We start from the raw sequence: 15,128 nt of genomic DNA, 5'->3' as shown, positions 1-15,128 counted from the left end.
CAAAAGATTTGTCATAGTACTGGATGAAAATAGAAATAACTGCAGAGTATCAGTATTTTTTCCTTTTGGTGGCTATTTGACAAATATGTTTTGGACTATACTGCATGTAGGTTCTTCTTTAACAGGATGATGTTTTGGCTTAATACCTGTCCCTGCCAACAGGTGATCCATGGGACTACAACTTTGCTGCCTCAGTGGGATAAATGTGTGGACCTTGTAGAAAATGCCCTCCCCTACGTTGTGGGTAAGATGTTTGTGAAAGCCCATTTTAAAGAAGACAAGAAAGAGATGGTGAGTCCCATGCAGTCTCTGGAAATTTTCAGTTAGTGGTTTCCTCATCACAAATTGCCTCTGATATTAAAACAAAGCTTAAAAAGATATAAGATTCTTAAAAATATTTTAAATGAATTAAAAAAGCCCCAAAACACAAGGAGAAAATTGAATGAATTGGAAGAAGTGTTACCTTTCTGCCCATCTGGGCACTGCCCCTTCTTTCCATCTGTCCTTCAGATGGAACTTCAACAGTTTAGGTTCAATGTTGTTAATTTATATAAATAATGACAGCCAGGCTTTGCAGGAACAGAGTATGGGGTATTGATGAGAATGGTTTAGCATAGCTAGTACAACCCATAATATTAAAGTTTTTACTGACTAGTCAAAAAATTGGTCAAGATTTCTCTGCTTTAGGACTACCCTCTGAAAGCTGTGGGTGCTACACCTGCAATCTAAGCAAGAGATATGTAACTGATGTCTGGCCCAAATCAAGGGAAGCCTAGAGCCACATAGAGAGAGTTCATATTAGTGATTCAAATATTTTCTGCTGAAAAGTAAAAGGAAATATTCTTCCATACTGTTGAGCCCACAGGGAGGTTCGTCACTGTAAAATGTCAACAATAGCTATGCTATCACTTCTCTCAATAACATATTCAAATAATTAATTACCCTTCACAATAATTTATGACTCACTTTCGGTTCAAGTTTTTCTTATAGGGTTTTCCAATATCTGCTTTTACAGCCACTGATTTTCCGACAATAATCAGTTTTAAATTAACTAATTTAGTCATTGAATTTAGCTCTCCATGCAGGAGAAGCTTAACCATTTAGGAAACATGAAATAGCACTCTGTGCTGGGAGCAACATCTTTGAGAAAGCCCTGCACTGCCCTGGCTAAGTAGCCTGACTTTGCCTATTTGCCTTTATCTACTTCCACTGCTTTCTCAGGGAAGGATTCCATCTTAGAAAGCACACAGTTATTTGGCTTGTCCAAATCTTTTTTGTCTGTTTCCCTCTCAGGTTCTGCATTTCTTTTCATATTTGCCTTCAGCTGGAGTTTCCTCTCTGAGATCTAGCTTTTCAATCCCCTGCTTCTTGATCCAGTTTGTGATGTGCTATTTGGCCATTTTATGGCAAAAATATGCCAGGCATATGCAGAGTGTTATCCTGCACAGGATAAGTGGGAAGAGTAGGAGTATGAGAAATGTACACTTTATGGAGGGGATGGACATTTTTTCATGTTTGTATCTGTGAGGAAAAATTATGAGAAGCAGTTAGAGCAGAGAACAATTTTCTCTTGAAATATGACCTAATTAGAATGTTTTTAGTGTGCACATTCCTTTTAGACCAAAGCTTTGGAAAATTATCAAGTTTGAATTCACAGTAGCATCCATACTGAGAAATGCATATAAAATTTATGGTTTAGGTCACAACATTCAGCCTTGAAATGAACTACCCATGGAGATAAAATTACATACAGGTGAAATTCGTTGCATTCCATTTAGAAGTGTGCTTTTCAAGTTAATAGTTTGTGGTGTTATCATTTTCATTTCACTGGTTTTCAGTTCTATTTCTTTTTCTTAAGCAGTAAGAAAGCTTGTGAGTAAAGCATTCTTATTTGTACAAGATTTTTTTTTCTTTCTTTTTTTTTTTTTTACTGGCTTATGGCATATATCTGTCTATGATAAGCAAATCCTGAGTTACAGATAATATGGATTCTTTCCCCCCCATGTTTTGTGATTGATGTTTCATACCTTCGATACTTCTCTTCTTTTATCAAGAAAGACATTATTTGTGTCTAAATATAGCACTGCTTCTAACTCAGAGTGCCTGCAGTGTTTCTTACAGATACGCCTGAGCAGTTTCAGTAATAACTTTGATAGCAGGAATAGGTTTCTCCCCCTGCCCCCTGCAGCTACAGCTGCTGCATAAAGCCTAAGTATACACCAGGGTCCAGCTGCAGAGCTTGAATTTGAACTTGTAACCTCCAAATACAGGGAGTTCACCTCATTAGTGCACAAAGTTAATTGAGTCAGTGCTCTGTCATCAATATCTCTAAGTTACCCCGTTTCCTGGGGTGCAGTTTACTGTGAATGTTCACTCTTTAGTCATATTTAATGCTAGAGCTGCTCCAGTTGACCCATATTGCCTCTTAAAATATGAAAATGTTTTTTGAAAAGGGTAGGAAAAAATTAATAATCCAAGGAACTTTGCTACATCTTTTCCAACTGCACCACAAATAAAGGACAGTTCAAGATTAAAATATAAATCTGATATATTAATGACAATTTAGCTAAAGGTAATGTTACTTTTGAGGGTTTAGTCCCCACTTTTAATGACATTTCAGAGCTACTAGATTTATAGAATAAGATAATATAAATCTCTGCTACTTGACATTTTCATTATTTTTAAATGTAACATAACTGATAACACAAAGTTCTAATAAGTCTTCATCTAATGGGTATCTGTCATGTCTTGTGCTGTCTCAACTCTGGTTTGTGCTAAAGGACTCAGGCAATGGCTGGATCCCCCTCATTTCCTCACTCTCACAGTATTCCCCATGGCTATCTGTCATGGCATTCATCTGCTGATGTAAATAGAGGCAGCTGGTTGCATACACCTTTCTGGGCTGCCAGACAGATGCATAGGAATGGGGGCTCTTTAGACTCACATAATGCATATCTTAGCAATTAGATTTCTTGTTTTCTGTAATTTCAGGGTTTCTTTAATGTGCATTCTCACTGAACAGTCCTATTATTATAATTATTATTATTTTTTACTTGCATGAAATGTGGTCTTGGCTTTGCAGAGGTTTCTGAAGAAGCAGCCAGGCAGAAGTAGCTGTGGGTTTTCCCAGCTTTCCACAGATCCAAGCTGTCCCTGGTGGTTCAGGACCACAGAAGCAGTTAAGGCTGCTCAGTGGTGTGAGCCAGGACCTCCATCCCTTCACTAAGTAAAGGGTAGCAATGCTTCACAAATGCAGCTAAATACAGGCTAAATATTTGGATACTGCTTTGTGTTTGGATCACAGGGCTGTCAGCCCAAATTCAGTTCTTTGGCAGTATTAATAAGGCATGTCTCAGTCTCACATAAACCAAACCAGGCTATGGATGTTCTCTCTGCAGAAAAGGCTTTATTTGTGCAAATGCCTTTCAGCTGGTTCCTTCTGCATGGGCCAGTGATCTAGAACCTAAGGGTCAGAAATCTGCCAAAAGGACTGCAAATCTCTCAGTGTTTTTTATGATTTCAAGGTGGGTATTCTCACAAATATGACATGAAATGATCAGCAATGAACAGGGTATGTGGTACACCTGAAGGGAAAGGAGGTGGAAAGAAACTTGCCTTCAGAAGTGTCTCAGTAATGGAGAAAGCAGAAATTAGCCTTCAAGAAAGGACAGCAGATACCATCTGATCTGCAATCATTTGTGGTCTAACCAAGTCTATCACTCCTACATACACCAAACCTTTTCTTACACTAATTCTGCCATGACATATTTTACTGGAGAGGGATTTACGAAATGTTTTGCAGATGGAGGAGTTGACTGAAGGAATTCGCTGGGCTTTTATTGACATGTTAGAAAAGGAAAACGACTGGATGGACTCTGAAACAAAAAGAAAAGCTCATGAGAAGGTAACAAATATAAACGTCGAATGACTAAAATCCTTTTATGGTAAAGATTTGACTTGAGTGATAACAGTATGTCATGGACTTTACTTGCAGTTCCAGTTACTCATCGTTTTGTTTGTGAAGGGACATGTGCCACACTTTTTTTCTAGAAGCCAAGCCACATGAGCTCCAGCTTCTTTACAGAAGTTATTACTGTTACCTTTTTCTTCTTCCCTTGCCCCCATCTTTCCCTATCTGGCTCTGGCTGATGTAGACAATGAGCTTGTTTCAGATTTGTTTTTTCATGACAAAAAACATCCCTTGACTGGGATACCAGGAACACACCAATCTATACACGTCTGTCTAAAACATCTGTGACAGCTGAGGGCATTTGCTGCGAAGATGGCAGATCCAGCCTAGAAGGGGATATGAGAATAATTCAGGTTTCACAGTTTTACCAGTGTCATGGTGGGAGGCCTAACTTGAGAGCTGTCTTTTGAGAGTGTAATGGCCATCCCAGCTGAAAATCCATTTCCTGATAGAATAATCCCAGTTATGATGTGTTATAATCAAGGATGGCATTACTGGTCCTGATTGCTTTCAGATAAAGTCACAATAAAATGCAGGAGGTAAAGGTGAAGGCAGGAGGATGTACTCAAAGCTTCTTTTTCACTCTATTCCCACATTTATAGCACATGATGAGTGGAAAGGAAGATTGTCCAAATGCAGAGCTCTGTCCCCAGAGCAGCAATTAGAGGGGGTGTATAAAAAACAAGGCGAGGGCGTTGTGTAGGTCTGTGTCCTTATTTGTTGAGGCAATGAGTTATCAGTGAATTAGTAAGCACACTCTTTGAATAAACTGACAGGCAAGTGCAGTTGAACTGTTCCTGCTCTCTGTGCTTGAGTAAAAATAGCAGTGTTTTGATTTAAAAGCAAACATGGCCTTCAAAGTTTTTTTAGTGATTCTAATGAAAAGGCTGTTGAGCCATTTAATCATTGGAAAGATTTAAATTCCATATGCAGCCCATTTACATTTTATACAGCAGTGCTTTTCATATATGTGCAAATGAAATAGAGCTGCATAAATGCACCAATAAACTCTATAGCAAGAGAACAATAGTAAAATGACATTTATTTCCTGCTAACCTAGTGTTAAATGGGCTGCAGTTGTTACTTCTTACTAGCTGTTATGCTTTTTTAAAAATTAGAAATACCAGTATAATGATCTGTAATTTAGATATTTGTTAAAATTGATGCAAAATAAGAGCAGGAAGATTTTCTAATTATTTCCTTAATAAAGATATTTCTATATAACAACCTGCTTAGTGATTTTGTTCAAAATTTGCTACCTGCATTTCATCAGGAAAACAATACAAACATTGCCAAAAACCAAAGAACTCCTTAAAAAAGCTCTCCCTTTTCTGTTTTAAGGAGGGTTTTAATCAGAAGGTAGGTTATATTCCTACCTTTGGTAGGTAGAGATGCCTGTTTCCCTCTGTTGACACATTTTGTAAGCTTATGGCACTTTGCTCCCAGTTTAGGCATGTTGAAGGTTCTGAAGTTGGTGGGGAGAGTGCAGGCTGAAAAATGCATGACAATCTAAAGTCCATAGGTACAACAAAAATAATGCTACAAGCCATAGAATTATCAAATGAAGAGCAAATGGTTTAAAATCATTCTCACTGAATTGCAAAACCATTTCATAGTTTGCTGACATAGGAACCAGGTCAAACTTGTAAGACACAAGTGTTATGTAATGCCTTCAATACTGCAGCAACAAATATGTGATAGGACTTATGACTACAAGTTTAAGTTCAGATTCAGAGAAATAGCTACTTGGCTGGAAGGAAAGTGTCTAGAGAGACATTTGGTACATTTCCAAACATGGAGTGTGTGCATATTTATTAAGTATTATTTATTGTTAATGATAGATATTCTATTTGTCCTGGAACTCTTGTTTTTAGTTCATGAAATAGATTCATTACATGTAGGGTCAGATAATTCACTGGGGAAATCTAAGGTTTATAATACAACAGAACCTTCAAAATCTGTTACACGGTTCTAATTAAATCTCATGAGCCTAGCACTTTCTGATGTTACTTTTTCAATACTTAGGCTTTAATAAAGCAGCACAGACAGCATGAATTTTATGAGGGAGATTGGTTGGTTAAAAAACCCCCATGATAATAAATGTCGCTGTTGAGCAGCTAGCAGAGTAATGAAGGCACCAGTTCTCAGTGGCAAGAAGGAATGACCTTTATTGTTTTGATTTCATCACATATATAGAGTTTTCAAAAGTCACCCAGACTGGTCAGTCAGAAGTCTTCCCCCAGGCCTGATTGGCCAGGCCTGCACTGTCCAAGTTCTGGGACACTGTTCCAATAACATCCAAACTTTATTTATAAAACACAAGAAAATTCTCATGGGAAAAGCCTGTGCTAGCCACAAATAAATATCTACTTTATTATAAATATCTGTAAAAGTTGCATTTCTTTGTCAATAAATGTCATCCACATGCTGGATTCTGCACCCAGGATGGAGGAACACTGGGCACCAAGAATAAATTGTGAGAGAGAGGGTGGAGGGCAGCTGTGTTCAGCATTGGTGTGGCCTCACCTGCAGTGCTGTGTGTGGTTCTGGGCCCCCCAAAATTAAGAAGAATCTGAAGGTCCTTTAATACATCCAAGGGAGGGCAAAAAACTGGTGAAAGGGCTGGAAGGAATGTCCTGTGAGGAGCAGCTGGGGATTTTGGGGCTGTCTGGTTTCCAAAAAAGGAGGCTGAGGGATCACTGCTACAGCTTCCTGAAGTGGGGAAGTGGAGAGGGAGGTTCTGGTCTCATCTCCTTGGGATCCAGTGACAGCATGTGTGGGAACAGTTCAAAGCTACTTCCTCAAGGGAGGTTGCACTGGACATCAGGAAAGTCCAGGTGACCAGGTTTGACCAGGTGGATGGTCAAACACTGGAGCAGACTTCCTGGAGAGGTGGTTGATGGCCCAAGCCTGTGTTTATGAGGCATTTGGACACTGCCCTTAACAATGTGTTTTAACTTTTGGTCACCCTGACGTGGTCTGGCCATTGCATAAGATGTTCCTTGTAGGTCCCTTCCAACTGAAATGTTCTAATTCTATTCTATCAATTAAGTAAAGAAGGGAAGCCATTAGTTAGGTAAAGAATGTTTTGGTCTTCTATGTTTTTATCAGTAACTGTCTCATTGTTCTTTACAGTAGTGCAGATTGGAGCTTCTGCCCTAAGTTCCATGGCAGATCTGTATCCTACATGGAAATGACTGTGATTCAGATATTTTGCTCTCCTGTATTTTTAATCTCATTGCATTCTTGAAATGTTTGAATGCTCTGAAAATAAATAAACTGCAGGAACCTGGTTTGTTTATTGGGCCTGCTCCATGTGATCTATTTAATTTGCCTTTGGTTTTTCTTTAATTTCAGGCATATTGGGGTCATTAAGAATTTTTTTGAAAGAAGAATAGGGTCAGTGTGGGATCTGGCTGTTTGGACAATGAGCATGAAAAACCTTGTGGTGTTTGTATCTTTAGATGATGATAATGTAATATAAAGGACATGGCAGGTTTGAAAGAGAATTAATTGCATATCGTCTTTTTGATTTAGATACTGTTTCATTAGATACTCACTGTGTTTTCTTCTTCCTCTTTTCTGACTGATGCTCACCTTTCTTTTGTGCTTGGCTGAGGCCAAATTTGTATACCTTGCTGCCAGCCTGGTGCTTTGCAATCAAAGGAACCATCGACCTCCAAAGGACTTACAAAAGACCCTCTGGTAGAAACTGTTCTTGAATTTTGCTTTAGGCAGCTTGTCAGCTCTATCTAATCGCTCCATCTGTGACTCTCTTTGTGTATGTCCTGTTGTTTTATGTTATTCAGAGAGTACACTACTAATTTGATGAGTCAAACCGCATTAAAAGGATAAAATCTACTACTCCATGTGACACAGGGAACAATTGTCTTGCAGCCTTGATATCTGAGAATCATTGCTCTAGCCCTTGTATGCTTTGGAGTTAAGATTTGACATTCCTTTTGTAACAAAACAATACAATGAGATACCATCTAATAATTTACCTCTCTCCTCTCTCCATTCCTTTCTTTCTGTGATGGAAAGACGAATCTTAACCAAACCATCTGAAAGCCAGTCTTACCGAAACAGTTTCTAACAGGGTTAGGTGACTTTGCTTTCATGTGCAGTTCTCACCTGGCTCTCTGGATGGAGCTCACGCTGCTTCCAAAGGAGCTCTGAGTCGGAGAGAAGCGCTCGGCTCTGTGCTGTGATGCTGTTTTCTCTCCTGTCCTTACTTCTCTGGTCTATTCAACCCTGCTTTATTGCACCGTATTTGACTATCATCTCAGATTTGCTTCTAGTATGTCTATTAACCCCCCGAATTTTCAATGGAGTTCTCTGATAAACAAACACACACCCCAAAAAGCTTTATGTTCTTGCCCTTTTAGTCTCCCTTTTGTAAGGGTCTTTATGTTTTGCCCTCATTTGCAGAACAGAGAATTTATTCAAATGGGTGCTGCACCAAGGGTGGGTCTGGCAACACTCTTCGAGTGCATCTTCTGTGAGTTACCAATGGCCACGTCACAGCCTCTGAGCAGGGTTGCAGGGCTGGGGGGAGACAAGGGAGAGCCTTTTGTTTCCTTTACAATGAAGGTGCAGACTGCAGCCAGCTATGGCAGCCAAATGGTATTGACAGCTGTGTTTTGGCATGGTGGACCACAGGGAAAAGGGAGAACCCGCAGCTGAAACTTCATTGTCATAACTTGTGTGATGAGGGCTTACTTCTTTGAAATGGTAATTTATTGCTTCTGCTCTTCAAAGGATAATTCAGTGGCAGATCATCACTGACATGTTAAATTATTCCCACTCCTGGGCAGGAACCATTATTTTATTAATCACTATTTTTCCTTCCTAAAATGCCCTTTGTGCTTGGGTTTAACTGGAGGCTTGAAAAAAGACGTTTTTCTTAAATTTTGCAGTTCTCTTCTAAAATATCCTGTTAGGCTATGCCACAGGAAAAACTTCCTATTTGGAAGTTTGGTTTTTTTTTTTCCTTTGCAGTACTATTTTTAAAGCATGGATGATAAGCCAAAAGAGCTTGTTTTTCCTCCAGTAAGATTTTTCTGTAACATTATTAACCTCCTCAAGTCATGGAGCACAAATCCCAAGGTCACTGTGCAATAATTTGCCTCCTGAACTTGCCTGCTGCTTTGCTTTATTTCTAAGGAAGTTGTATACGCAACATTTGTTTTCTCCACATCTCTCTGAGTCTGAAGACTGAGTCAAGAGGAGCACAGGAAAATATCAGCACTGTGCCTAGCTATAGGTGGCTCTCTTGGGCAGTGTTAGGTACCTTTGTTTAGCCTACAGGGCTTGTTCTGCTGCTTCAGAGAGCTACAGCAAACCTCCCTAGACAACACAGTGCAATTTAGGCCAACAGCCCTTAGGAAATCAAGAGCCATCTGTACAAGCCCTGATTTAACAAAGTCTAGGTACTTTAATGGAGGTAGGTGTCTATGGGCTATCCCACTGAAGCCATTTTCTTCCCAGCTGGAAGCTACTGGCCACATCCAGCCCTGCAGTCAATTATCTGAGCCCCTGCCCCCTTTCCCAGTTCTCCATGGTCTCTCTCTCTTCACATTTGGGTGATTTCACTACAACCATGACAGCTGTACTGCTCAGAGTAGAGTCCAGTGTCTGCTTCGGACAGTGGCCAAACAGTAGCAGATGTTTAGAGATGAACGTAAGGACAGGGCAAGCATAAAGGGACACTTTCCCACTATCCTTTCTTGGCCTCTGACAAACTGCAGCTCAGTTGCTTCCTGAGCCAGAAGTGGTGTCTTTGTATTTATTCATATTTTCCTGCTGTGAGTTTGTCTAACGACTTTTTGAACCCACAACAACTTTTATCATCTGCAACTTGCCAAAGGCAGTGAGTTCCACTGCCTCACTGTGCTCTGTGGGTAAAAAGAACGTTCTTTTGCTTGTCTGAAAAATGTCACCTTTTTCTCCTAAGTTATGGCAGTGCAGAAACAAAAGGATCATCATTGCCTCTTTTCTTCTTATGCTCACTCTTGCTTCTGTGTCACCTTGGTTCAGCAATACAACCTGGGAGAATGGAGCCTCCTGCTTTTCTTCACATAGCCTGTCCAAGGCATGCACTAGATACGGTTCTGAAAAATAACATTTCATTGAGATCTGAGGCAAGCCCAGACAAAAATGCCAGGCACCACAGCTCCAGGAGCTGAAATTAATCTTGCTTAATGCCATACTAATTTTGCACAAAGATGACAAATCATCTAATCTTGAGAGTGGTTACTGGATGCTCTGCAAAAATTAAAAATGTCTTTTGTGTCTTGTGGGATCTGTGGACCTATCCTATGAAAAATAATGCAAAAATATGACAGAGGAACCAGCCCTGAGACTCAGCACCTCTCTGATTTCAAGCGGGCTTTTTTTCTGGAATGAAGGCCAGCACAAAACTGATAGAACAATACTTGGTAAAAGAGAGGGATGGAGTTTCAAAACTAAAGCTTTCAAGAAATCTTTTCCAGGTTCCTTTAAGATGACTTTATATCTTTGTTTCAAGGATGTCAGAGAACTTCACAAAGTGTGACTGTGTCGGAGCATTCACAGAGACTGCCAGACATACTTCAGAAGAACTAAGAAAAGAGAGAGAAACTTCCAAAGGCTCTAATTGAGTCTTTGGACACTTCATTCCTGTTTAAAAGCCAGTAGAGGTGACTGCTAACTTCCCAATTTACTGGTTTTACTGGAAAGTTTGATTCAGGTATTCTTGGAACAATCTTGTCATTTCTAAACTGGAAAGTGTACTTTTGTTGAGTGACAATTAAACCATAGCCATGTTTCTCCTTTGTGGAAGTGAGCATTCTGAAATTAGGGCAGTCTCCGTATGGATGCAAAAATTGCAAGGGTCTGGTTATATTGTAGCAGTTGCATTGCAGGGAGCAATGAGAAAGTCTTCTTGTAAGATTGAAATGTGTTGAAGTCAGAAAAGGCAGAGTCATATTGTAAGTCTTTTCCAACATGTCTGCAATTCCTTTGTGCATTAAATATATCACTAGAGAACAAGTCAGGTTGGAAGGGACCACAGGGGGGTCATCTGGTCCAACCTCCCTTCTCAAGCAGGGCCATCCCAGAGCACAAGGCACAGGATTGTGTCCAGATGGTTCATGATCACCTCCAGTGAGGGAGACTCCACACCCTCTCTGGGCAATCTGCTCCAGTGCTCTGCCACCTGCATAGGAAAGAAGTTCTTCCTCATGTTCAGATGGAACTTCCTGTGCATGAGTTTCTGCCTCTGGTCCTATTGCTTAGCATCATTGAGAAGAGCCTTCAAAAGGCTTCTTCCTATGACACTCTCTCTTCAGATACTTATTGGCATTGATGACATTCCCTCTCAGTCATCTCTTCTGGAGCCCCATCTTTCTTCTACAGTGTGTATGGACACATGAAAAGTAGGGGACAACTCAGTAGGAAACTGGAAGGGAAGTAGATGCTGCTCAGAAATTATGTAAGGGATTTGACAAGTTTGCACTACTTACCTAGTTTGGAATTTGGTCAGGTATTTGAGGCTGGCACTCCTGTGCCATCCCTGAGATAGCTGTTTGGAAAATACCAATTTTTAGAGTAATATTTTTTCACTGGGAAGAAACAGGGAATGGTACTTTCCTTCTAGAGTAGGAGTGTTTCATGCTTTTCTCTGAATAAAAATAGGTCTTCACTTCCCATCAGATTAACATCCCCTTTTCTTTCTTATCCCTTTTACATCAAATATTTATTTCTCATCACAAACTTTAATTTTTGAACTCTGAGAATAATCTATCACATCCTGAATTTAATTTAACCTTCACAGGAGGACTGGGCTTTCCTGTTCAGTAACTATAGGAGATGTTCTTCTCCATTGGCCAGAGTTGAAACTAATAGCCATGGCATGTTTGCTTATCTCTTATCTCTGGGGTTAGATTGCTGCTGTCAGCTTCTCCCTTGTTATCTGGCTGCTGCTACTGCTCACTCAGTTGTGCAGGGATGTCAGTTCCATTAATAACCTGAGCACCATGCAAACAGATAGTGGAAAACAGGTGAAGGGAGAGGAAATTGTATTTAACCCTGATCTCGCAGCTGTCATTTTTCAGACTCTGCCATGACTACATAAGACCAGAATAGGTGCATGACATCAAAACACTTGTGACAAATCTCATGCTTGAAATAGGAGTGAGACAGGTGGACAGACACCTGCAGGTGCTCAGGGACCAGGGTGAATCTGAAGGTTTCATGGCAGAAACACAACATGAAGGCATTGGTATGCTAAAAGACAAAGTAATTCTTCCAAAGAGGGAGAGATCTTCCACCACCCCTGAAGTCTTGGAGAGTTTTAGTAACTTTCACTGTCTTTGTTGTTTTAACAAATAAACCTGTCTCCTTTAGAGGTGCAGTTACAAAGACAATGTAGTTCCCCAGCTCAGCAGGAGCAGATATTGAGGTGCAGGAGATCCCTTCTCTGTCTGGAAGAGTGTACAAGGGCATGCTCAGGTATCTGTTGTATATGCCCACTGAGAGGAGAGCTGCCTGCTGGCAGAGGAGAGGGTGAGTGGCTCAGCAGGGCAGGACCATGGGCTGGGACTCCACCATGGACCCTCAGTCTTGGCACCGAGCTTTCCACAGCCAGGAGTGTGAGCCAGCAGCACTTCAGCTGGCTCAGGTGTTGTACCAGTCACTGGGGTCTGAAGGAAAGTTGTGAAATTTCAAATGGCTTTAGGTACTGGTATTGTTGGAGTTTACTTGTAAAGGAGCTTCACCACAAGGAGCTCATCAGACTCAGGAGTTTGTTCCTTTGGTGGTCTTTAAGAGGCCAGGATGCTGTATATAAGAATAAAGGCTTCCTCAGCTGCCCTCATTTGTGAAGGAGCTGTGAGATGTCTTGTGTTCAGTTGTCTGCATATGGGGTGAGCTTCATCAATGTGAAAATACCTAGACATAATTTATTTTAAAATAAAAAATATATAAAAATTTGGAATAGAGAGGAATTTGGTCTTGAGTAGAGAACAGAGCATTTTCTGAATATGGATTTTCTATATTTTGCAGCCTGTGTTTTTGTCTATGAATGCATCTGCTTTCCCCCCTCTATTACAAGACATGGACAACTGATAGTGATTCTTAGTGGTACACTGCTGTCCAGGGTCCCTGTTCAAGCGAAAGGAATTCGTCCTCAGAGATAAAACATGCAACTCCTGAGTAATACTTGTGTTTAAGTTCTCAGTCACTATTTCAGTTTGAGTAGTGTTAAAAGGAGTCTCTGCCATGTCTGGTTTCAGTTGCATCAAGACTGCGACTGACGCTCACTTGTGAAATGAGAAATGAAAAGCGAATTTTTCACATGCTACTCTTTATTTAAAAAAAATGCTCAGGAACCTTTGCTTAACCTTGAAAATGTTAAATGAATGTAAACTGATGCAAGCAGAAGCTAAGGTCAGAAGCTGTTCCTTTCTGGAACAGGTTATTCAGAGTTTCTTTTCCAAAACCGGAAAAGAAAAGCTGTGGTAAATTATATCCCATACAGTTGTGATGGGACAGAGCTTCCTCTCCCTTTCCTGATCCCTGAGCCTGCCCCTCTCCCTGTGTCCAGTGCCAGAGATCTCAGCACATGGGCTTCTTTGGGTCCTGGGGACTTTTATTTTGCTAGCACAGTGGGCTTTGTTAAATCTGCTGTTTGGCCAGAGCTGAAACAAAAACAGCAGGAATGATTTTTGGAGCGAGGTGGGTGTGTTTCTAGCAAAAGGGGGCATGAATGTGGGAGTATGGGTCAACTCACAAGGTGTTCTGGAGGTGAGCAGTGAAATGGCTCCAGGAAGGAGTTTCCATTAAAAATGCAACATCATAATTTCTGACCAATGTGACAATGGTGGCTTTTTTTTTTTGTTTGTTTTTTTGTGCTGTTGCAAATCCTTAAGATTCTGGTGCAAAATTGGTTCAGTAAAGATATCTAAGGTCATTTCAAAACACAAATAGAATTTTGAATTGGGGGAATGTGTTTGGTTGTTTGGTTTTAGGAGATAATTGTACTGGAGAACACAGAGTGTTGCCTGAAAATAAAGGCATGAAGGGTTTTCTAGTTGTGAGTCCAAGCTTAGCTTGGTATGTCCTATCAAAGGCAGCTTAGCAGCATATACTATGGGGCATATATCTATGTATATCTGTGTATCTATATCTATACCAGCATGATATTAATGATAGTCTGTGTCTTCAGACCACAACAGCTGCTTCTAGCTTGTTTGAAGTGTAGCTGGAGGAGCTCTCAGCTTTCCACACACCCTGATGCAGTCATGCCCCAAGTGATCCACAGGTGTGCAGAGGGGAATCCAGTGGAGAAACCCCATGCCAGAGCTGATCTGTCACTGCTGGTGTGGTGCCACAGCTGAGTCATTTTGCATTTCTGGGCATCATCCTTTATTCTGGTCTGTGGGCGACATACCAGCTCCACTGAGAATCCAAAGACCCCTAAAACTCACCAAGGTGCTTTGGACAGGAATGGTTAGGGGTTAAACACATCCTGTGCCAGGACTTGGCTGTGCTGGTCTGCACTACTTATATCTTCAAAGATGAAGATATTGTCTGTGCCCCACAAAGAAGGATGTTGTAGAGCTGTGGTTCTTTTCATGAAAGACAGAATTTCTGTCTCTCCTATATAATATTCTGTCTATAACATAATGGAATCATGCCAATTGCCATACAGAGGTCACAAATGGAAAATGGAATTAAAATAAAATGGACAAAGAATTTTTTTCTTAGCAAAATTAAAGCAAAGCTGGAAGCAGTATGAGTTTCTGGTGGTACGAGAAAATATGAGTAGGTCTATTAATTGTAGTGCTGCATTGAACTGAGGAGTTGTGCATATGAAAATATCACAGTCAATTAGTATGTTTATATAAGTAAGACTGAAATAAAGATGCTAATTTCACACTTTCTCTCAGTCCAGTTCTATTGCTAATATATATATATATATATATATATATAAATATAGGATTAATTTAAATGGAAAAGTTAATTCCAGTGGAACTTTTGTCACAGTGCTTGAACCAATGACTGAGTGTTTTTATTCCAGAGAGCCAGAAGGGATTTAAGACAGGAAAGGGTGGCACAGATGTACATTGTTGCTTTTTCTGACTCTTTTGTCCATGGCTGTCCTACTAAACTTTTA

General features: G+C 40.3%; 1 protein-coding gene across 3 annotated transcripts in view; it reads left to right on the top strand.

The window, feature by feature from the left end:
• PHEX (phosphate regulating endopeptidase X-linked) overlaps positions 1 to 15,128 on the top strand; it is a 115,551-nt gene that overhangs the window by 59,796 nt on the left and 40,627 nt on the right. For all 3 annotated transcript variants that reach the window (XM_085050591.1, XM_085050584.1, XM_085050598.1), the window contains exons 11-12: positions 163 to 291; positions 3,803 to 3,904. In XM_085050591.1, the coding sequence (XP_084906717.1) occupies positions 163 to 291; positions 3,803 to 3,904 (231 nt within the window). The remainder of the gene's footprint in view (positions 1 to 162; positions 292 to 3,802; positions 3,905 to 15,128) is intronic.

This window comes from Lichenostomus cassidix, chromosome 1 (assembly GCF_008360975.1).
Source record: "Lichenostomus cassidix isolate B80296 chromosome 1, HeHo_3.0, whole genome shotgun sequence".
NCBI classification, from domain to species: domain Eukaryota; kingdom Metazoa; phylum Chordata; class Aves; order Passeriformes; family Meliphagidae; genus Lichenostomus; species Lichenostomus cassidix.
Note: the sequence above shows the minus strand (reverse complement) of the source record. Positions and strands in the feature narration are given on the sequence as shown.